Source organism: Cajanus cajan, chromosome 8, assembly GCF_000230855.2.
Source record: "Cajanus cajan strain Asha chromosome 8, NIPB_CcT2T_4, whole genome shotgun sequence".
NCBI lineage: Eukaryota > Viridiplantae > Streptophyta > Magnoliopsida > Fabales > Fabaceae > Cajanus > Cajanus cajan.
This window is the reverse complement of record NC_138524.1, coordinates 5,263,819-5,287,487: the sequence shown is the minus strand read 5'-3', so window position 1 is coordinate 5,287,487 and position 23,669 is coordinate 5,263,819. Positions and strand designations below refer to the sequence as shown.

Sequence of the window (23,669 nt, the reverse complement as noted above, 5' to 3'; positions counted from 1 at the left end):
AATCAACGTGTGCGAGGGAATTAAGGTAATATCCGCAACATCTCATTGTTACCCTGTTTCTAATCTTTTCTATCAATAAAAGAAAATCAATGTGTGATGAATAATCATTGATAGAAAAAAAAATTGCAAAACAAAATGAGTTAGTACACGTCATTAACTTTTAAAAATAACATTTATTTTTACAATGGATTGATTGAAAGAAAAATAACTTCCCCAAAACTTGCTTACTTAGAAAGATCAGTTGAGTGTCCTTTTAAAAATAAGAAAAAAAGTCACAAAATTATATTAAAATATCATTCCTCATGGGAGGAGCTCCTAGCATTTGATAATCAATCAATTCAATATTCATTCATAATGCAGTGAACGGATAACATGGTGAAAACAGACATTTGTTAACCAAGCATAAGAAACCCCTTGAAATATTGACAATTATTATGAAAAATTACTCACAAAATCATACATTTGCTGGAAGAAACATGGTCCTCCCCTAACAAAAAGAAAGAGAAAGACGTGCCAGGTAGCACTGTGTAACTCACTTTGGGCATGTAGAGTGCAAAGCAGCTAAAGAAAGAAACAACCAGTTTACCACTACAAAAGAATGAACAAAAAGACCAACTAAATGGCGAAATGACAACTAACAAGACAAAATAAAAAGAGGGAATGTCAGAGAAGGGTGTTCATCTCTATAAAAATAGTTACATGCACGTCTATTATGAAAATCTAGTCTCATTAGCACCCAGCAGCTTTCAAGAATTTATCAAAGGGGCTTGCAGGTGGTAATTTCAAAGAATATTGCTGTCCAAAGTCATATGAACAGAGGCGAACTTGATACTGCGCTGGAAACTGCTCCTGGCTCACCAACTTCAGATCCCCTTCCGAATACTCCAGTGTCTACACAATGACACAGTAACAATTAATAATCCTTTCAATGTTAACAAACAATTTCATGTCTGATCTGAGCTTTGGACCTGATTGTAATGCATCATGCAAAGGTGTCGCCCTTAGGCTCAAACCGTGTGTGACAAAATGATCACCTCTTCATAAGTTGTAGCAATAAACAAATAAATGAGTACTATGCCCAGTTACACTTGCAGTACATCTTTATATATTCCCCAAATATTTAAGCTAGCGAGTGATTTTTTCCCCTAAATAATACAACTAGCTGTTAAGATTCATAAGATATTGAGATATTAAGAATATCACCCGTGGAAGATTATTGCAGAGGAAAAAAACGTGTTTTATTATTACCTGAATCATGATAATGCAACTGATTGGCTACTCTCGTAATGATATACAAACAGATCACTTTATGAGAAATGAGCATCGGCTGTCTTTAGCTCTGTGGGTGACTTTCATTTTTTTGTTTTTATCCATACTAATATACTAATAATAAAGGGGATTGTACATTTTAGTGTACATATTATTTTAGACAATTTTGTTTACCTCTCAAATTACTCTCTCTCCACCCTTTTTTTTATTTAGTTTTAATTTTATTTTTTTTTTACTTTTCAAAACTACTCAAAAACTATCCTAACAATTACAGCTAATCAACAATTGTTCACTCTTTAATTGTTAACCTTCACTTTTATTTTATTTTTAAGAAAGTAGACGGAGGCATGAAATGCCTCTTTTACGCTAGTTTTCTAATAAGGGTAATTTGATCGATATTTAATTCACAACCTATCACAACTAGGATAGTCAATACTGCAAACAATCAACTGACCAATATAACCAATTGAATGTCACAAATCCTGAAGAAAAAAGATATTCTTTCACTATATATATTTTTCTTTTGCTGAAAAGATAAACTTTACAAACCTTAATTGGCAGAGGGGAAACTTCCATTTCATTTTCACTTGAAAGGACTATTGCCCTAGTCTCCTGCGGGTGCTTGAAACTGTGAAGAACCGACATCTTCTGTTGTTTCCCTGTTACAAGTGCTTCACACTGGTTCTTCATTTGGTCATAAGGTACAGGAGTTGAGGAAACGGTGACACTTGCCACTTGTCGTGCAGTTTCCAAAACCTACCCATACAATAATCCACGTAGTATCATTAACAGAAGAAACATAGTCCCCACTCCTCCAGCAGAAACATACAAAATTGACTTGAAATACAAACATGTACCAGCAACTTGAACTAAATATAAAATCATATCTTTAACAACAGAAAAAATAGTCTCCACTCTCCAGCTGAAGCATACAATATTAATTTAAATTTTAAAATGCAATCACATAGCAAATCAGCTAAAACTAAATATAAAAGCATATCTCATTTACCGATTGTAAGAGTTGATTAACACTTAGTATGTCCGGACTATTGCTAGATAGTGATGATTTACGATCTGATTGACTTCCACTTGGTTCGAGCCTAGTCTCTTCATCTATCAAAGCTACTGGAGCCACAATCTAGAAACAACAATCATAGAAGTATTAACCACAAGTTTTCTAGAGCCACTTAAATGCAAAAGCAAATTTGAGGAATTTTACCTCATCAAAATCTGGGAACTCAATCTGAGCAAGTGGAGAAGATTCCCTTGGTGTCTCCATAAACAGTGGAGGTCCCAACGGATATGCATCATCAGGGGAAAATCCCTGTACAAGTTGTTTCTTTATGCTTGACAACTCATCCTGGTTAATATGGAAAAGTCATTTATTATTTACACTTACCCACTACTTATATTCCTTTGCAAGCCACTCAACTGCCACTATTTTCTGTAACATTCTGCATATGGCATACCTAACATAATGTTTGCAAGTATCTTTTCTCCATGAGAAAAAGATTGGTTTAAAAGATAGTTTCTAAAACAAATGATGTGCACGAGCCACTGGGACACATACAGTAACAGAGTTCAAGTTAAAATGTAGAAACTTGAACCAAATGCAACCAATTAATATTTGGATTCAAGTATTTATAAACAGCATACCGAAGTATTTTTTGTCACCCCAACTAAACCTGATGCATAAGCTTTTCAATGTGGGATAAATCATCGTGTTCCCTTAATGATGGCTTATGTAACTAGTTATGTCTTTATTAAAGGTATGTTTGAATAAACTTATCCAAAAACATTTATAAGAAAAGAAAATAAGAAGAAAAAATAAAATTAGTTTTTCCATAAGTTAAATTAGCTTATGAATAAGTTAATTTGTAGAAGTTCTTTCATATTAACTTCTCCCAAAAAAATAAAAATTAATTTATGTATAAACTAATTTTAACTTATGGAAAAGCTAATCATATTTTTTTCTTCCTATTTTCTTCTCCTATTAGTTTTTGAAAAAGTTTATCAGAATAGGTCCTAAGTTAGTGTCACCTTTGTAATTTCAGATAAGAAGCAGAAAGTTAGTTGTTCTTCTATCCTTGAACCAAAAGTAGGGTGATAGTGACATCAAATCCAAAGAAGCAATTCAACCATCTCATACTCAGTAAAAGCTTGAGCACAAAATTCATCATTTAAACCAACTATGATGTGATTTTACTGGTTGGAGTCCTTAACCAATGGAAAACTGAAATACAGTAGTGCCTACTTCAGAGTAATCCCTCCTAAGTCCTAACTCTGATTACTTCCCAAACTTGAATCTAAGCAAAAGGAATAGAAACTCATATTACCTCTGATAATTTTGAAAATTTAGTCAGGAAGCATGATATTACAGTCTCTTTCAACTGCTTGTCATCCAATTTTACTGCTGATAATGATTTCATAGCTGAAACATCATCTTCCTGAGATCCATAAATTATCTTCTCTGATTCTATGTAAACAGCCTGCAACCTGACATCATCGACCAACTCAAGAAAAGGATCTACCTGTGGATTTATAACACTAATTAATTTCCCTGATCATTATCAAAAGTAACAAATAGATAATAAAATTCAATTTTGAAACGCAAGCTGAATATCAAGGACATGATGGAGAATGGGGATGAAGATAAGAGATTTGGTTTGGAGAAGAAACTAACGGTTGTCTTTGTCAGGGATGCTTTAACTTTTGGAATTAGCTCAAGGAAATTGCCTGCCCTGGCTGAGAATATAAGCATGTACGATGCCAAGGTAAAAAGAGACCTCCTGCGAGATGGTTGTAAACCTCCTAGAACAGGCATGTCAGAAAATTTGCAACAAATAACTTATTTAATTAAAAACTTTATGGTATGCAATATGCATGGATAAACACATAAAATTTTAGAATACTGAGCCAGGAAATTATTTAAATAAAATATGTGGATTTATACTAGTTTTCTAAAGTAAAACAAAGTCAACAAAATTTTTTTACAAAACCTATAAACTAAACAGCTTGAAATTGTGAAAAGGTGACAACACTTGCACAACACATTCTATAGTATTTTTTTTTATCAAAACAAATAATCTACACCATTGTTTGTGGAAAACCAAATAATTTACAGCATTGCTTGTAGTGGAAACCATGTATAGTCAATCAACTATTTTAGTAAAAAATTTATAGCAGATATAGACTGAATCCCTATAATTAAGCTCATTTAATTGTATTCCTTAGTCTAGTTAGCAAATCCCACAAAACATAGAATTTTACCTTTAATTCTTTTCCATTTTTGCTTTGGGTTCTCATGTATATAGCTCACCCATTAATGTATTATACAATATGTATAAAAATCCCTATTAATTCATATACTAATCACTAAGAGGATAAACAACAACAACAACAACAATAGTCTTATTCCACTAGGTGAGGCTAATTACATGGATCACACGGCACCATTGGGCTTGATCTAAAACTAAATTCTCAGGGATATTATTCAACATGAAATCCCTTTTAATAATTTTCTCCAATGTCCTTCTTAATCTCTCTCCATCCTTTTTCACAGGGCATGATATAGCTCATGATAACTAGTTTCCTATTTTGTTATGAGATGATCTTTGAATACAATTTTTAAGAACATGGATTACTCACAATGGATAATCACTAACAGGATAAAATTCAAATAAATTATAAAATGCTCCATGACTACAAGAATTTGCAATTGCTAGGGAATATAAAGCAGTGCTTGTGAATCTCCTAAGCTCCAGAAAATCATATAGCAGGGGATTGGGGGCTTACACAAAAAAAATTTAACCTTAAACAAGGCCATATAACTTCGGCCTAGATTTTAACTCAACCAAACAAAACTTATAAACAATACTTAGGGGGCAGCTGCAATTAAGCCAGATTTCCAACACACCCCCTCATGCCTAGGGCTATGTGTTGGGAGTGTTGATAATGCAAGTGGCCTAACAATGAATATAAAGATAAAATTTGATATCATCTTAGTATTTGGGCTTAATGTCTAACTTAACTCCACAAAACTAATTTATAAGATGAGAATCATCTAAGCCTTATTAGCACCACTTAGGTCATATTACTAAGCAACGTAGGATTAAACACCCCTCCCCCACATACAACACAATGAAGGTGCAAGAAGCTGCAATGAAGGCAACCCAAAAATGCCACAATTAAGGCAGGCTAGCGGTGGCCAGCGCTACAATTAAGGTGGCTTCCCAGTAGGTATTTAAACTTCACCCAAGTAGTTGGGGCAGATAGTACATGAATATGGGCTATGGGCTTTGATACCACCTTAAATTTCACCTTAAAACCAATTGGTGTCTAGTGAAGTTGTCTAACATGTATTTAAATTGCACCTCAGTTATCGTGGCAAGCGATATGAAACTTTCTCACAATAGGCAATTTGTTTTAGTTCCAAATCAATTTAATGTAGAAAGAATAGTGCAAAGAAGGAATCACATCAAGATGATAAGATAAAAAATATCACTTATATGTTCAACTTACCTTCTTGGTCCAAAGAGAGGCTCATGAGGGAAAATGCCAGTTGGAAACATCTTACTAAAGCCGTGTAACTGGATGTCTGTGGAAAGCAATTTACATCATTATGAACTCTGACAAATTAATTCAGTATTTTATTTGGTGGATAAGCTATCAGGATTAATATAGAAATTATGAAAGATGATGTTTCTTTTGTCATGTCCGGAAAGATTAAAACAATCAAAATGATAGCCACTACCACTAAATATTGTTAACAATTTTGCACTAAATTGAAATATGCAATAATAGTTGTTCTTGACCCAGGCAATATAGTAAGAATATGAACTAGGCTGATTTATAGAAACATGGGATTAAGATATAATAGTACACAAGACCCCAGCAACTGTCAACTGGTAATTAAACCATAAACTGTTATAAATAACTAACAACTAAAGAAAATGAACCAAAATATTAGTTTATTGTCTTTAGTGACTATAAATCTAAAAAAACCAATGGCATTTGCATTTTAATATTTTACCAATCTCACCTTTGAACGAGTGAACAATAAAGCAATGCTATAAGTGTGACCCATTGCCTCAAAATTTGCAGGGCCACTGTCCACAGATGTTGCCTGAACCCAGATTGAAGAAAGCAAGAGACTCACTTGGTGACTGCTTAACCGAAAAGAACTTAGCTCCTGAAACATTTAATAATTTTAAGTCATGCAATATTCAATTGGCAATTACAGCAAAAGAAAGTATCTAAGGTCCTCAAGCACGAGTTTAATATCTATGCGTTGTCAATGTAAAAAATATTACATTGTTAACCAAAATCAAAACTCATGGTAGATAAATGACTTTTAAGTTAATTATCATAAAAGTTTATAAACTTACCATACAATATAGTTTATGATTGGATGAGAGTGTTAAAAAAAAAATTACCCTGTCGTTGCATATACTATTTACTTATAACATAAACATTATAAACTAAAAAGTGATAAGTAAAAATTTTCGTACATCTTTTCCATCAGTTAGAGCACAAGAAAAGATGTAACCATGATATGGATGAACTGCATATTTCCCACTAACACCAACTGCTGCCTTTCCTTCCATGCGTTTCCCGTTGATCTGTTCTGCTCCTAAAAAGCTTTCATGCTGAATGGAGAAGATTTCGCTTGGTACATTCTGAGACATCTTTGTTTTATGGTCCGACTGGGGAGAAAATGGAGATGGCATAAGCACCAAAGAGAAGACACTGTGTGCTCCAACTCGTGTTTCATGGTCAGGATGAGCCATTGCCAGGAGCAATTGATGAAACAAAGCATCAGGGAAAGGCTGAAAAAAATGGAAAATTGCTCAAAAGTTTATACAGTTTTACTAGCAAACGTATAGAAAGTCCATTTCCGGTCAAAGTAATTAAGAACACTTGCCTTCTTGTGATATGATACATTAGGGATTGACGTGATTAATTTTGCAGTTTGATAAACGGCAGAGATTGTTGTTCTTGCTATGAGGGTTGTAGTTGAGAGATTCTCTAACATCACAGCCATCAAATCAAGAATGGGTCCTATATCCCCAACCTGTTATTCCCAAAATGTTATACTAGAAGCACCATAAAGTTTAAAAGAAACAAAATGATATGCATACCTTGTTGGAGAGATGTAATATACACATTTCCAAGGCAAATTGAAGTTCAGTATTCAACTTAGACCCATCATTTCCAATGCTGGAAGCTTCGGCTGAATTTTGCAGACACTTCCTCAAATGTTTAATGAGATCAGATATTGCACCAAGAATTGCAACCGAAGCCTGTTGCTTCACATTTTGTGCAAGTTTTGTTGTAGTGTTAATAATATTAATCTGAAGGATAGGCTGCTTAGCAACATTCTTATGATCCAAGTGCTTAATCAAATTGGACAACAGAAGACAGGAGTTATCTCCTGGTGTGAAAGAGATACTGATAATCAATACACTGAAATTGGAGAAAACATCTTTTTTTTTTTAAGAACCATGTCATTGAATATTGCAGGGCTACCTGATTCTGCTAAAAGAGATTGTAAGTACAACAAAACATGAGCAGCGACTCCTTTATCTGCAGACCATTGACTTTCGGTATCAAAATAATGAAAAAGAGGTTCAAGGACACGCCTTAATGTTGTAGCTTCTCTCGCCAATTTGACCATATTATACAAGCAAATTTTTGACCAATATGTAGGATCTTTAGCAGTGTCCCTGTAAGAGATGTGAACACATAAGGGCTTTGAGACCATGAATTTTGGCTTCATAATAAGGGGTGGGGGAGAAAAGTAAGGTACTACATACAACACAGAGTCCATCTCAGTTTCTGTGGAAGCTTTCAGCAACAAAGGATCCTTCTTAGTGATATCTGTTAAAGGATCTTCCACTTTAGGAAATCCCTGTACTAACAGGTCCAGGGACTCTGAATTCAATTTATCTTCCAAAGCAGATCTGGAGTTATATTGGAGATTAGGGTAATTCTCCAAAGTCACTGAAATGATCTATTTTAAAGCCCAGCCGCCCAAACAAGAAACAAAAAAGAAAATAATTAGATTGATAAAACTGTCTGTTGCTACTGCTATAAGTGCAAACTGAGCTCTAAATTAAATACCCAAGTTTGGGTTCAAAATTTGGAAAATTAAATAAATAAAAACGTAAAAAATCAAACTTCAACAATAAATGCATCCCATTTTTTTCCGTCTCTTCGTATACCATTGAACAATAACTAAAAGTGTAAAAGTATGGAAATAGTACTCACTTCATCCAAATCCATTGAAAGATGTGAGTGCTCACCCATGAAACGTACCTAGACACAGAAAACAAGGGGAAAGTAAAAAGGGTACAACTGACTTAAAAGGCAACTGACAAAAACATACCATGGTGGGAAGGTAACCACCATCCAGTTCAAATTATTTACATCTCACTCTTACAATCATTAACAAAATCAAAACTTCTAGCCTTTTACAGCTAAATGACCATATGGCATAAACAGTGATCACTAAAACTGCTAAAAACCATACATTTATCCTCACCTCCAAATCCAATTTAGATTCTATTCCTATGCAAAGAGTTCATATTCATAAAAGAATTGTTATGTGGTTTCTTGTGTGTATATGATTGATGAAGAGCAGTCCTTAATCATAATTATGTCAAATTACAGGAATGAATATGAAATTTCCAAAAGATATAACATTATAACCAATGAACAAAAGAAAGGAACATTACCATATAGGATAGAGATTGTAGTCCAGCTGAGCGTAGCCGCAGAGCTCGCTCATCTTCCCCCACTTCTTGAGCCAGTTGACATAGTTTAGGAATAAAACCCTCTAAGTTGAACATGTATGTACCGTCTGTCTATTTTTAACTTAAAAAGTCAGGATCACAAAAACTATTGCCTTTCAGAAAAAATGAAGAAAAAAAATTATACATGGTCTGCAACATGCAATATAGCAAGTAGCCAGAGTATAAATGCAGTTAGCAGTTAGCACCACCAAGCCACCCCACAAGGGAAACTGTGATTAAATTTAGCTTCGTTGGTGTCCATTTTTACTGCCTTCATGAACTTCCACCCAGAGACCTTTAAATTTAAGCAAAGAATTCAAAGTGATGGCAGATCTCTCTAACTATGCACCACCCACACAAGTCAATCCCATAGTGATGTTAATTCCAACAAGTCAGAAAGGTCTAAATAACCAAATACCTGGCAATCTAAAAAATCAAGAAGTGTGTTGCAGCCTAAGATCCTGATTTCATCTGTTCGGGTTTGTTCTAGAAGAATCCGAATGATCTCTAACAAGCTACCAGCAAAAAGTGGCCTGCCAAATTAGGAATTATCATTTAAATGCCATCACATATTTGAAATATAAATAAGAGGTGATCAAACAATAGAAATCAAAGGAACCACAACTTTATTGTATAAGAAAAAATATTGACACTATTTTATATTACCAAAAATTTTAAAATCGCCAATAATATATGAAAAAAGGGTTTTAAATGACATCATATTTTGTATCTTTTTCTATTTCACACACCTTAAAATGTATTCAACCCAACTTTTAGGATATTCAGCCCACTGCACAAATGATTGTAGATAATAACAAAAAAGGAAATTGTGTAGTAAACACATTGATTATTAGATATATTCAGTGACTTAATATTGATGTATAAGTCAAAAGAGCGGGTCATGCTAACAAGTTCCCTAAGAGAACATGTAAAAGAACATTAAATACACACCCCTATTAAATGCTTTCAATTACCAAAAAAAAAAAACTTCTGTATTTCTAGTATAATAATAATTTTTCAATGAAAAAAAAATATAATTTTTGTTTCCATAAATAGTATCCTTAAGGCACTAGTTAGCATTTGTCCAAAAGAAATAGGTTTCTCATTGGATTATATATCAGGAGCATATAGGATTTACAAAAGCAATGACAGGAAACTTACGATATAAAATTTTATGTATGCAAATTTTTCTTCTGGCAAACTGTAACTACTCATTAAAAGAAAATTTGTCAGAACAATGACAATCTATATTCATGTCGTTAAACTTACATCTGCTCTTTACATGACGATAAGAATTTCCTGTATATGCACAAGACAACTTTGACTGAGCCAAAGGTTTCATAACGCAAATCCTTGTAACATATTTGCTCCAAGTTATCAGTAATCTGCAAATATTAAATACCAGAAAACTCAGATGGAAGCCAAAGATATTTTCTCCTGCACCAAAGATAACTTTAGACATAAAACAGTTTCACCATATTATCATATTAATCAAATCAAATCAAATATTTTCTTAAGAGAATCATCATTGTCTAAATTCATTCTGTTATGACATAATTTGTCTTGATTACATGACACAATTGAACCAGAAGTGATAAAGAAAATAAAAGACTTCCAAGAGTGATATTACCTTGGGAATTCTCAGTGGGTTCTTAGAAGCATAGTCACATAGTTTTCCAATTTTTCTATCATTAGGTTCAGCCTCCTGTCAAACACAGAAACTATCATATGCATATTAGATGATGTGAAGATCAGGAGAAAGAAAAAGGGATGAGAGGGGCTCCACTAAGCAATCAAAATATTTATTAAATTCTGATAATATTTACTAGCATAAAAAAAATGCCATGAAGAATCCTGTTGTACCCACCTTTCTTCAGAAAACTGAAAAATCTTATTCAGAACACAATAGACTAGTCACTAGGTGTGTCAATGGTAAACCAGCTAAGGGAAATGATAAATGAAATGCAAAATCTAGATTAAAAATTACAAAATGAAGTAACTGATGGCAGAGGAGCATGTTTTAAAAAATAAGTACCAGCCTTCAAAAGACTTAAAAACCATCTCATGATATATTCCCAAATAATTGGTAAATCAACAAAAATCCTTGCTTCAATAGCCATGTTTTTTTCCTGGATAGCAGAACCTTGATGAGTTGTCAAACATACATTCATTGAATACTTGTTGCTTTTCACAATAAACGTTGAAGAAACCATTAATTGTAGAAACGGCCAAAGAGGTAACTATAATGAGCCATTAACTCATATAAGTAACAACTAACAAGCAAAGCTGATATCTGAATTCTGAAATGATATGGCATGACATGAGCCGAAAATGTCACCTGGTTGCGTGGGAAAATTTCAGCTAGCAACTTCTTGTATCGTTTCACCGGTTGTCTGGAGCTTGCCCGCAGAGCAGGACAGATGCAACAGAGGTTGCCACAGACGGGCACAACCCGCCTGGACATAACCCCCATTTTGCTTCAGACCCTGAAGAGTGAAAGATTGGAGAATCTCCTCAATATCAATCAGTTCACTTTTAAAACAGCCTCCACAATTCACATTCCAGTAACAACAACATAAATTCACAAGTGTTTACATCTATAATCCTTGTTCATCATGCTTACTAGTTAGTGGAAACTGGAAACAAAAACTAGGCCAAAAGAGAAACCAATTTACAACTTGAGGTGACACCTTACTTACCCAAAATTCAAACAGTTACGAAATCAAGAGTCTCCGATCACGATCTGGATTGATCTCGAACAGAAAAGTACAGAAATGACAGAAATGAAAAGAGTGGAAAATTGCGGCACGTGAGTCATAAAATTTGGGGAATCAAATAAGACAAAGCGAAATAAACACTACTAATATCTAATTGTTCTAAGAATAATGGCAATGGGGTCATATCACCGACATTTTGGTTGGAAATGAATGGTATCGGAAAACAAAGCTTTCGTTCCAGCATGAATGGCTACTACTACTGCTGAGTTAAAGCGTAAAATGAAAGATTAATAAGAAAAAAAAACGGTGCTAACGTCACCATTGGTGTGGTTACGAAGTTGACTGCACGATGACTCTGCTGCGCTTCATGATCGTTTACGCGCAAATCATTCAACGTCGTCACATCTATCTTTCGTTAACCCCTAGTTAATTTGTTTAAATCCTTTCTCTTACACAACTGCATAATAAATAAGGAATAATCGTCAAAAAAAAAAAAATAAATAACAAACACCCAAAGAGTTTTTGAGTAAATAAATACCGATATACTATTTTTTTTTTAAATATCCACCGCCAATACCAGTGACTAATCTCCTTGCTACATTGAAAGCATTTCAAAAAATGAGATATATTATTATATTTTTTATTATTAAAAAATTAATTTATTTTTATTTTTATTTATAAAAAAAAAATAAAACACACGGTCTCTTAATCCCACTAATAATATTATAGTGGTAGTATATTCACCGATAAAGAGATTTTAATAATAATAATAATCACTTTAAAAGGAATAATGATTATGATTTATTAATCTTTTGAGGAATTAACATGAATCAACAAAGAGTTGTGATACATTAAAACTTTTAACGCTACAACTTTTTTTTTCTTTAACCGATTTACACACTTTTTTTTTAACTTGATTACTGAGAAGCTGTAAAGAGATATATATTAAGTTAGGGCAATTTTTTGCATGAGCAATTTTTTTTGCTATTTCCATGTGTTGGACAATCCTTTATGGTTAAGTAAGTAATATTTCAAGGGAAAAGTAACTTTACCAAAATATGTTGATGCCTATTTGTATTTTCGATGAGTTTTAATTACAAATGACAAATTTTGTGATTTTAATTAGCTAGTCTCGAATGTATTGTTTATATATTTGATAAATAAAAAATTACATTTTATTGAGTGTAAATTATAATGTCATTAACTTTAATTTTCCGTGAAATTAGACTCACTTAAGGTATAATTATTTATGACGTGTGTCCCGAAAGTTTCATATATATAAGAGGTAAGACATACTTAATATTTGGCACAAATTCATTTGCTATATATTTTTTTTTAATGGTATGTATATGTCTCCTATTGTTCAGGTAAAATATACATGTAAAATAATAAAATAATAGCATGCGACAAAAATACCTTAAACAAATATTTGGGCAACTAGTTTTGAAAAATGCCTTAAATTGGTAAAAAAAAAATTAGTAGTATTATCATACAATGTAATGTATTAAAAATGTCTAAGTTAATTAGATAACTGTATGAGTAAATATATTTAATTTTTATAAATAAATAAAATCATATAATAGTGTATATTTACTTACTATATGTTTTTGTCGATATATAATGATTACTGGCACCGAAAAAGTCCAACGGTTCGAAATTGGATTGGATTTTAAAAAAGGAAGGTTCTTTGTTATCCTTTCTTTTTCTCTTTATTGACTACACGTTACATTTTTAGCCATATTGCCCGGTGGCTATGATGTTAACTTCGCTCTGCTTTCTAAAAGTTTACCAATTTTATATACGTGATTCTCATAAATGAAAATTATTATCAAGTTAAGTGGATTAAAAAAAAAAAAAAAGGCACTTAGTGCTTTTGAGACAATCAATTTTTTTTTAGTTAATTAATAAGTTTTTTTTTTATAATAATCATTTAAAGGATAGCATTAGAAAACAAACTATGGATACAAAAGTGATTTTTATTATTAATATAGATATAGATAATATTATTTTGTTATTCATTGTTCTTGAAGTAACGGTTGAAAATTAAAAAGAATATACAATTTTTTTAAAGAGAGAAAAATTAGCTTTTGTTAGAATGAAAATAAAACAAAAAAATAAATAAAGTGAGAGAAAAAATAATAATTTAATGTTGACTACGTAAACATCTTGTTACTGTTGTTGATTGAAAGATTAGATTTTGATTAAAAAAAACTAAAAGGTTATTTTGATAAGATAAACAAACAAAAGAATTCAATATAAACTTCGAAATGTGTTAATAAGATATGTGATTATATATATATATAATTTAAATATACTTTTCATCGTGAATTTTTTTTTGTATTTGAATAAATTTTATTTAGCTTTATTATTGGAATTTTTTTGATTAGCAAAAAAAATTGACGTAAGAGATCAAAGTATTAACAAAAAAAATTAAAGTCTGAAAGTAAAAAATGGTCAAAAATTTAAAGACTAAAGTCATGTGAAAAAAACATATACTAAAAATAAAATTTGATAAATTTAAAAACTAAAAATATATTTAATTTTAAAAATATATATATAAAATATTTGTTCATCTTCAAAAGAATTATGATTTAATTTTTTTAATATATGTTTAGTTTATTGCACTTTAATTTCATTAAATGATGACACATTATGCTAAATATCTTCAAAGAAAGAGTAAAAGTAAGTTAATATAGAATAAAATTTATAAATTTTTGTCTTAACTCTTAGTTACTCATACCTGAATCAGAAATCGATAGTCTATTCACTTCATGTTTTGAATTGAAAGAATGAAGAATCTTATCTGTTGCGGGTTGCATCAATTGTCTCGTGGTGGAAGTTAGGTGGGCCAAGTCACTGTCGAATCATGGCGTTTGGGCTGCTGCGCTCTTAAGTAAAAAGAGTTGCGCCCTGACTATCAGCTATAGTTTTTGGCCTAGTGGTAAGCGCTCGATCCAACAATTGGTATCAGAGCCAAGGTCATGAGTTCGATACCCAGCTATAGTTTTTTGGCCTAGTGGTAAGCGCTCGATCCAACATTATCATTCATTACTTAATTTTTTTTTAAAGGAAAGTCCAACATACGGGACGAACCTTCTCATGCAATAATGAAAAACTTACTCATTCATGAATATGATCAATTGTTCTAATATATTTGTTTATAATATATGTAACTTAAATAAATATTATAATATATCATTAATTTTAAATAATATATTTAATAATATATATATAACATACTTGTAATTAATATCACAAAATAATATATATAATATCTATATATATATATATATTAATGTGTATTAATATATAGTTTAACATGCAAAATTTTCATGTATTTCTTTATATAAAATATTAAAAAAATATATAAATTAAAATTTAAGATATGATATGAATTATTAAAATTTATAAGTATGAAATATATTCAACATGAATGTTTTTTCAAAAAAAATTAACAAAAACTAAATCATGTAATTCAATTAGTAATTCACTGATTCAATCTTCAATTCACTGGCTTATGTTTAATGACGGATCTGATCTTTAAAATTATGTTTGATATAACCCGTTATAAAAACCTGTAATTGTATTTTGAAAAGTATGTCATGATGTGTGAAAATCTAATTTATAATAAATATTTATAAATGAATTAAAACATTTAATTATAAACAGAATAATAAGCATAGATTTAAATTAAAAAACTTGAAATAATAAGTACGTAGTCTTACAATTTCATATTAAAAATATAGTAAAACAATAACAATAATATAAAAATGATATTATTTGTAACAATAATAATTAAGTGTTTCGAGACACGACTAATCCATAAAACTCAAATATTATTTTAAGAATTTTGAACTATTATAAATACCATTGAGAGGTAAGTTCTAGATGTATCTATCTATATTTATTATAAAAGTGATATATTTTAGTAATCATTTTTTTTATTTTCACTTTTTAATAGATATTTATACTTTTGAATATAAAAAATAATAAAATAAGATCTTCTTATATCAATTTCTAATATTTATTTGTGTAATTATCAGAAATACGAAGTGACTCAGTTTCTGTAATGCTACAATAAGTTACATTGTTATCTCTATATTTTCTTTAGCTCAAAATTCAGATAATATTTTATTATTATAACTTCTCTTAATTGTTTAAAATATATTGCACCAAATACTCTATTATTTAAAAGAAACATATTGCATAATTTATTTTTGTAAAGAGTTTAATTGCAAAGTTAAAAAGGGAAAGTATCATGTATAATGTAAATTCCAAAGAAATGACGTGAGGTCATTATAATTTGTTTTATTATTTACAAGATAAATATTTGTTTTATATAACTAAAATTTATAATAAATATATGTATGTATATTATATTATAATCAAATTTTATAATAAATAAATAAATATTTTTTTCATATAAAATATATTATTTATTTATAATAAATAATTTATATTATGATATAAAATTATTTTAATTATTAATAATTTATTTTAAAAATAAAAAATTAATTAAAAATTAAAATTAAAATAGATTAAATTTAAAAAATACTAAAGATGTCTTATTAAATAACTCCTAAAAATATTATACAAAAAAAAAACTCATACAATATAAAAATATTTTGGTTATAATTAGTTATTTTTAGAGGGGAAGATTATCGAGTTTCAAAATTTTATGGGCCGCAGTAAATCAGTTGGGCTCATTGTGACTGGTCCAAAACTGTAAGCAGAAAGTGTTGGGTCCGCTAGAAACAGCGACCAATGAACACATCGTACAGAACCTGCGATCAATCGAGGTCGAGGTCGAGGTCGAACGTAGAAATTGAATTGAATTGAAACTGAAGCAATGATGGAAGTGTGTGCATCAGCATCGAGGAGGAAGAACACCGTAGGGGTAAAAATTTCGTTGCTCTTTCTATTTATCTTTCACTTTTCATCCACAATTTATGCCATCAGAAAGGATATTAGCTTTCAAATCATTCATTCCTGCAAAACCACCGTTCAGGGAAGATACCTCCTTTCAGATGACAACGGTTCGTCACTCCCAAGCTTAACAACTTTTTTTTATTTTTTCTTGATTTGTTTATGATATTACCGTTATTATTTATATATTAACATTAGTTTATATTCCATTATGTTTGCTATCAATGTTCTAATATTGATTGGTATTTGACCTATTGGTGGTTTTTTGCATTGATTGGTTTTGGTAGGTTATGTGTGTAATGCTGGCTCTGTTAATTCACGCTCTCGCTGCTGCCCTCAAACGGGGGAGAAATTTTCTTGTCAGTGAGTTTTTCTGTTTCCTCACTGATTTATTGCATTTGAAGAGAACAGTTGAACTAACAAATAACAACTGTGTTATTTGCATGTTACATTTTGAACGTTGTTTGTTTGTATTTACAGTGGATGCAGTCTTCTTTCACAATGTTGCAACTCTTATGAATATTGTGTTTCCTGCTGCCTCAATCCTGCTTTGGTAATCTGTTGCATGCTATTCCTTTTTCTTCTTTTTTTTTTTTCTCTCTCTCTCTTCCCCTTTCTGGGGCATCATCTGATTGAACATAGTAAAGGGCTTTGTGTGCATTGGTTTAACTTAATTGGACAGACTAGTAAGGAACGAGTGCTGAAGATGAAGGTTTCCAAGCCTGCTACTGCAAGTAATGTTTATATCTTATTACGATGCCATTTTATTTGGTTGTAATGTAGACGTGTGTTTGAGCCATGCGATTGACTAGCCTAGATATCTGACTTCATAAACATATTTGGTATTTGCCTTCACAGCGGACATTTTTTTTTTGGATGAATACTGTTGTATGTAAAAAGGAAGGCTTTAATAAGCATAAACAATGAGATATTCGTTTTTCTCCTTCTACCCTGTTTTTAGGCAAGGTTATCTGTCTTCTGATTGGTTCTAAAGTGACTCGAAATCTTGTATTCATGTTGGGGTAATAATAAAGACTGAATTTAATTTATTATTTCTGACACATCACTTGATTTTTGGCAGGGACTTATGCAAGTGTTTTTGACTACTGTGCTGGGAGATGCCGTCATAGTTCTGAGAGTGTGGTGAGTATACTCCTGCGATCCTGCTATATTGTCGTTCTTAAAGTTGTAACTTTGTTTTAGAATTTTACTTATATGGATATACTTTTAATAACATACACTCCACCTCATTGACAAGGTTGCTTATTCTATTAAAAAGGAAACTCTTCATAGCGACTAGCATCTAATTTTTTGTCAGACTTGATATAGAAGCTTTTCATATTAGTCTAGTTCTAGAATTAATGGTGGAGTTGTCTGTGTTCCCATACACTTCTATCTCACAATGAGCCTAACAATTTAATTGGAGCATATTTTTTGTTCTTTTCTCTCACAATTACAAGGGTACGTAACCCCAGTCCCTTTTAGTCTGTTATGCACGGGTTTACCCTGTATAGGTTTTATACAGTTGCTAAAATGCAGTTTGATAGTAGTTACTATTTCAGACATATGCAAGAGTAATAGGAGTTCACATGCCTTTTAAATTTTAGTTGTATGAAGAACAAAATAGCACCATCACCATGGACAGGCTCTTTAGATTTCCTTGTGACATGGGTCTAATAAATAAAGTTAATAAACTGAAAACATGACTCAATACTATAATACAATTGTACAATGCTTCGCAGATACATTATTTTGTAGTTTGGCAAAACAGAACAAAATATTATTATTAGGTTCATAAACCTAATACATATTGCAAACAGAGGAGACTTAAGTATCCAATAGAATCAACTAAAACTGTGCATTTTCATGCCAACGTTATGTGTAAAGTTGTTAGTTGAATTGAGAGTTTACTGGTTTTTGCCAGTGTACAAAAACCGGCACAAGTTTGACAAAAAGGGTATGGATGTGAGTTATCCTATTTGTGTAGGCTAGGATCTTAAACTTGTTTGCGAATAAGAGTTAAGAGCTTGAAAAACATGCCTGCAATGAGTTGCTTATGTTTTTATCTGGGTGTCTAATGTTTCAGGTCCATGAAAATGCTTACATTAGTGACTTCCACCATTGCTTTTCTCTGCCATCAAATTCTTCTAGTAAGTCTGCAGAAGATATTGTTATGTTAGTTGATGACTTAATGTATAGTAATTAAGTTCCTTGTCCTATTTTGACCTACCAACGTGCAGACTCCAAAACCTCATTAGTTAGCGATGCAGATGACCAAGCAATAATCTAGCATAGGATTTTGTGGTTTGCCTGCCCTGGACAGACGGAAATTGATTGATGGTGAAACATTAGTAGTTAGCTAGTTTATGATTGATTGACAAGAGCAAGCTTCAATCCATTCAAATGACGTTGTACTTAGTATTATAAAAGAAGATAAATAACGTAATGTTTTTGTTATGGAGGGGTTGTAGTTTAGGTCTTTTGTTACCAACACGTTTTTCTGATTTTGTTATATTTATAACTATTTAGATGAAATATGTTCTTCATGTATTGAAGCAGGCAAAAATGGTACCCTCATAGAGGCAAGACTGAATGGCATCGATGTTGTTGTTGGAAGGTGAATTACTACTGAGATTGTTTCTTTTTGTTGAGGGTAGCAGTTGCAGGTTCTTGCTATAGCACAGCAGTTGAACCTCTTTATCACTTTGTTTGACAGGCAAGGTGAATCATGCAATTCAGTTTGCAAATTAAGAGGACAATCGTGTGTCCCAAATAAACTCGTGGTGCTTAATCATTGTGACGTGTAAGTGATGCATTGAATTTGTGTTCTAAATTCTGTTGTCGATGCATGTATTTCAATGATACTCTTTACTTTGTGTAATTTATCCCCACTGTGCATGAGATGTCTAATTTTATTAACTTGCATGGTTTTCATCTATATATGTGACATATGTACAGTTTTATGGACTTCTTCATTTTTCTTCCCCCTTTATCAATGCTTGTTGCAAACATACATACTATGGATAATGTCTTGGCACAAAAAAGCAATATTGTGTGAGGAAGGAACATCATGCATGCATACATGCTGATAATTGTTTCTTTTCTTTTGATGTAATAATCTTATCAATTGGTCTTGATTGTGTTGGCAGTATTCAGAAATATATGAGCTGCAAGGGATCTTGCTTGGCAAGTGTTGGATCAGATCAACCTGCTGAAGTGGTTTATGATGCCCCCATACATCTGGTAATATTTGTTATGATTTAGGAAAAATATACAAACATATTAGATTCCGGAAACTGATGAATACTGGTTAACTAATGGGCAATTTTTCCCTATATAAATTGGATTAGATGATATGGTGTCGTAGAATCCCTCACTAATACTGGGTATTTGGTGGATCCTTTGAAACTGTTAATTTCATTTGAGTTTGCTTGTGGCCCCCACCCTGTATATCTCTAAAATAGTATTTACTTTAACGTGTGGCATCCTCACAGAATCATTGCAAGTTGGTGGTTCTTTGAATTTTAATTTTCATAGCCTATATTAAATTAAATTCATGCTTATCATACAGTAATAGTACAATGTACCTTGCAATATTTCTTTGAATTGTTCATCCATGAAAATTGAAGCATCTGGACCTTTTAATATTTTAGAAATCTTGTTATATGGAAATATGTGTCAATTAAAAGGCTCGAATGTGTATGGTTGAAATATCCAGTTAGTTTGAACTTCTGAAAAACTGAAGAAACTTGTATATTGTGGAAAAATGTTTTCGAACATTTATATTAATATTTGCTTGTGTTACTTTCAGAGTCCAGGATCATGTTTATATACTCAAACACAGTCTATACTTTCTTGTGATGGTTCACATCAACACACAAGGAGACTGTGCCCATGTGCCTAGTGTTTGCTAGGTAAGTCTTGGTCTCTTTACATTGATGAATATCGTGTACATTATATAAAAAATTAAAATAGCATTCTTTATCAGTTATGTTTGTTATGGAAAAGACAGATATCTTTGGAACTAAAGTCAAGTTTGGCTATTTCTCTTCTGTATTGCAGAGTTGGGTGGCTAATTTTCTTGAGGTGGAAAAGTATCTAATTTGCGTGTTGCGATACAAACCTTATTTTTTGTTATATCTCATGTACTAGATTTTTAAGCCCTAGAAGGGTTGGTTTCGAAGGAGTCAACTCTTGATTTGATGTCACTGACCAAGGAGGCAACTCGTGTAAATCATCAACCCTTGGAAATTATATGTACCATCCTTTTGCCCTTGTGTTGTAAAATTTAGCACATTATCATTCCTTTCAAAATTTTGAAAGAACTCTACTGTAGGCTGTATTTGGAAGTTTTGAAGAGAATGTAATAGAAGGGAGGAGAATAGGCCAAATGGCTTATAAACAGAGGCTACTTTCCTCACTTTGAATGGATTATTGAGAGAGGAAATGAGAAGGCAAAAATGTTGCAAGTATAAATTTTAGTTTAATCGGTATGTACGGTTGATGTAAAAGTTTTTACAATCAGAAAATTATTTTTAGCATGTCTTTTAGGAGAGTTATTATAAATGTCAATAAACTTGCTATATATTAGAAGATTACAGTGTAAAATGTCTTTTAAATCGATAGTACGTATATTATTTATTCTACGTTTTAATATAAACTCCTACTATAATTTTTTTCAAGTGACTGAACTTACGGAGCAAATAGTAAAAATAAAGCCATTCTCCTTATATATCACTACAATTTGGTGATGATGTGAAAAAAATGAGGGGATGATTTTTCTCGCTCTCTCCTCGCCTTTCTTTGGTCAGGACTTTCTGTTCCCTGTTATAATCTTCCTAACAATAATATTTGGGTGATATTTTTTGGATACCAAAATAAATGAAACACACTTTTAAATTGTATTTATTTTCTCTTCTTATCACACATTTCATCGATTACATCAATAACTTATCTCCCCTCTTTCTACCACTCAAGGTGTAGGCACCTCTTGCGTGTCCAATTTTTTTTTTCTTTCCATAATATTATATCCACTAGCACATTATTTTTTCATCTATAATTTTTAGTCTCCTTTCCTTTGAAGTGTAAAGTTGTGCAGTTGCATTAATCTTGACGAAAACACAAAAGTAACAGCAGTGAAACAGTATCCACACGAGTTACGACGCAGTGAAACCTTGGTTCAAGACTTTGTAAAACGCTATCAGCCTAATTATTAAGGCAAAGAGAATTTAAGAAGACATTAGCCAAAGAAAAAACTGATACAGTATGATGGAAGAAAAAAAGAAGAAAATACAACGAGTCAACCACTTGCAGTAGTTGATAATAAATTAGTAGTTACTATATATTTTTTTTATACGCAAAATTTAACCTCCAAATTGAATTAGACTCAGAAGCTATAGTCTGGTTTGAAGATCTTCTGAGTCAAATTCTTTGATGATGAACTGTTATCCTTTAGTCCAGTGGCTGTGACAGCATCATCTTGTTCTTCTTTGTCATCAACTGCATCAAAAGCTGGGTGGTTGAGAACGTTGTTGAGCAACTGTGTCCCTCTGAGAGCATTTGTGAGAGGCAAGTGCCCCTCCGGGGTGTCATCATTGAGCTCCCATACGAACTCAGTGGGAAAAGACCTGTAGTTGTATTGCTCCACCTCAGTGTCAAGCTTCTTCATCCACCCCACCTTGATGAAGAACTTGGTGAAGTCCCCATTGGTCTTGTTGAGTATCCTCTTCTGCACGCTGTACCCGAATTTGTTGTCACTGTGCTCCCTCCAGAGGGAGTCAATAGTTCTGAGGTCCTGTTCCGGAATGAATTGAACCTCAGAGAAGAAGACGTAGCCGCGCTTCTGCGCGGCTTCGCCAGCTAGCACGATGAGGAGACGACGTGTCTCCTCATCAGCTTGTTGGAAGTTTTTGGTGGAGAGGTGGTGGCGGAGAAGGTCGTAAGAGAGGGTGGTGGATGGAGAGGTGGTGGTGGTTTGAGAGAGGGAGAAAGTGATGTGAGAGTGTGAGTTAGAAGGGGTGTGTGAGAGAGAGATGTTGGTGGGGTGGATGGTGGTGGTGGGGGGTTTGAGGAAGAGTGGTGTGGGGGGAGGGGTGTCTAAGGGGTGGTGGCGTTTGGAGAGGGAATGGTGTTGGATGGAACAATGGAGAGAGTTAGTTGTTGTCATTTTGGTTTAGTTGAGTTTAGGACATGGAATGGAAGGAGGAGAAAGTTGAAAGTGTTGTATGGAATAATGGAGATAACTAGTTGATTGGTGTAGTTGAGTTTTAGGATATGAAAGGAAGAGAAGCTATGTAATTTGAAGGATGTTTTGTGATGTAGGAGGGGTTTGTTGAAGGTTTGCTTGGAAAGTGGGGATAAGGAATGTGTGGGGAGGGAGGGACTGTGATGAGCTAACCAAAAGCAATTTAATGGGAGTTTGTGATTGGTTGAATAAGGGTGAGGCTAGATCACACTCTCTATCTCTTGGCCCTCTCTCTTTATCACATGAAATGGGCTTCTCTTCCTTTCTTAGAAACTAAAACATGTGGCACAATGGACTCCTTTTCTTACAAACAAGGAAAACAAATATGGGAATTTCTGGTTTTTACATATTTGAGTTTGCACACCACTGCTCATTTGATTTTCATCACCACGCTGTTGTGGTCCCGTCGTATTGTTTTGCAATGTTCAGATTCAGATACCAGAATAAATTCTCTGCAGTGATATTTACTATGACATCTTACTCCTTCAATGAATTTAATCAATATCATATGTTTTATGATAAGATAAAATTTAGCAAAATAAATTGTGAGATCTTAATACGTACAGTGCCATATTGATGTATATGTTTAATAGTATACATATTTCGGATGAAAACTTTTTATTTCTTTCGAATAGTTAGTTCATGGGATGGCCGGCGCTGACAATTGTTTGTTGTATGTAGGGGTGTCTTGTTTTGTGAGTAACATTACTTTGAAGCAAA

The 23,669-nt window shown here is 32.4% G+C and overlaps 3 protein-coding genes across 12 annotated transcripts; 1 reads left to right on the top strand and 2 right to left on the bottom strand.

Moving 5' to 3' along the window:
- Positions 1-388: 388 nt before the first annotated feature.
- On the bottom strand, positions 389-12,228 carry LOC109815652 (protein SEMI-ROLLED LEAF 2). 5 transcript variants are annotated; one of them, XM_020380417.3, is made up of 21 exons: positions 12,099-12,228; positions 11,762-11,805; positions 11,401-11,548; positions 10,693-10,767; positions 10,332-10,447; positions 9,481-9,595; positions 9,006-9,134; positions 8,539-8,586; positions 8,085-8,281; positions 7,798-7,994; positions 7,410-7,702; positions 7,193-7,342; positions 6,780-7,097; positions 6,311-6,460; positions 5,791-5,866; positions 3,953-4,080; positions 3,606-3,800; positions 2,489-2,629; positions 2,279-2,407; positions 1,819-2,025; positions 389-891 (listed from the first exon to the last, which is right to left on the bottom strand). In XM_020380417.3, exons 3-21 carry the CDS (start codon positions 11,533-11,535, stop codon positions 730-732), a joined length of 2,961 nt encoding a protein of 986 aa, XP_020236006.1. In that variant the 5' UTR covers positions 11,536-11,548; positions 11,762-11,805; positions 12,099-12,228; the 3' UTR covers positions 389-729. The 5 variants fall into 5 exon arrangements, with proteins under 5 accessions (XP_020236006.1, XP_020236007.1, XP_020236008.1 ...); XM_020380418.3 differs by having other exon boundaries at positions 12,094-12,202; XM_020380419.3 differs by having other exon boundaries at positions 11,973-12,197.
- Positions 12,229-16,496: 4,268 nt separating this feature from the next.
- Positions 16,497-21,255, top strand: LOC109815687 (glycosyltransferase family protein). Of its 6 annotated transcripts, none has more exons than XM_020380472.3 (11): positions 16,502-16,676; positions 16,788-16,815; positions 16,993-17,068; positions 17,186-17,439; positions 17,787-17,848; positions 18,792-18,855; positions 19,262-19,322; positions 19,422-19,508; positions 19,855-19,948; positions 20,517-20,619; positions 20,768-21,255. In XM_020380472.3, exons 1-10 carry the CDS (start codon positions 16,629-16,631, stop codon positions 20,607-20,609), a joined length of 867 nt encoding a protein of 288 aa, XP_020236061.1. In that variant the 5' UTR covers positions 16,502-16,628; the 3' UTR covers positions 20,610-20,619; positions 20,768-21,255. The 6 variants fall into 6 exon arrangements, with proteins under 6 accessions (XP_082918031.1, XP_020236061.1, XP_020236059.1 ...); XM_020380473.3 differs by having other exon boundaries at positions 16,510-16,815; positions 17,186-17,258; positions 17,388-17,439; XM_020380474.3 differs by having other exon boundaries at positions 16,512-16,815; positions 17,186-17,258; positions 17,388-17,439; positions 19,265-19,322.
- Positions 21,256-21,944: 689 nt separating this feature from the next.
- GUN4 (protein GENOMES UNCOUPLED 4) lies at positions 21,945-23,108 on the bottom strand. Its single transcript, XM_020380462.3, has one exon. It carries the CDS (start codon positions 22,869-22,871, stop codon positions 22,092-22,094), a length of 780 nt encoding a protein of 259 aa, XP_020236051.1. The 5' UTR covers positions 22,872-23,108; the 3' UTR covers positions 21,945-22,091.
- Positions 23,109-23,669: the final 561 nt, after the last annotated feature.

Excerpts from the sequence above, each read along its gene's own strand:
- LOC109815652 (XM_020380417.3), bottom strand. The coding sequence starts at position 11,535 with ATGGGGGTTATGTCCAGGCGGGTTGTGCCCGTCTGTGGCAACCTCTGT. Across the intron at positions 9,135-9,480 it reads TTGATTTTTTAGATTGCCAG|ACAGACGGTACATACATGTT; the intron begins GTATTTGGTTAT and ends AGTTAAAAATAG. Across the intron at positions 7,703-7,797 it reads ATCTCTTTTAGCAGAATCAG|GAGATAACTCCTGTCTTCTG; the intron begins GTAGCCCTGCAA and ends CTTTCACACCAG.
- LOC109815687 (XM_020380470.3), top strand. The coding sequence starts at position 16,629 with ATGATGGAAGTGTGTGCATCAGCATCGAGGAGGAAGAACACCGTAGGG. Across the intron at positions 19,323-19,421 it reads ATCGATGTTGTTGTTGGAAG|GCAAGGTGAATCATGCAATT; the intron begins GTGAATTACTAC and ends TTTGTTTGACAG. Across the intron at positions 19,509-19,854 it reads GTGCTTAATCATTGTGACGT|TATTCAGAAATATATGAGCT; the intron begins GTAAGTGATGCA and ends TTGTGTTGGCAG.
- GUN4 (XM_020380462.3), bottom strand. The coding sequence starts at position 22,871 with ATGACAACAACTAACTCTCTCCATTGTTCCATCCAACACCATTCCCTC.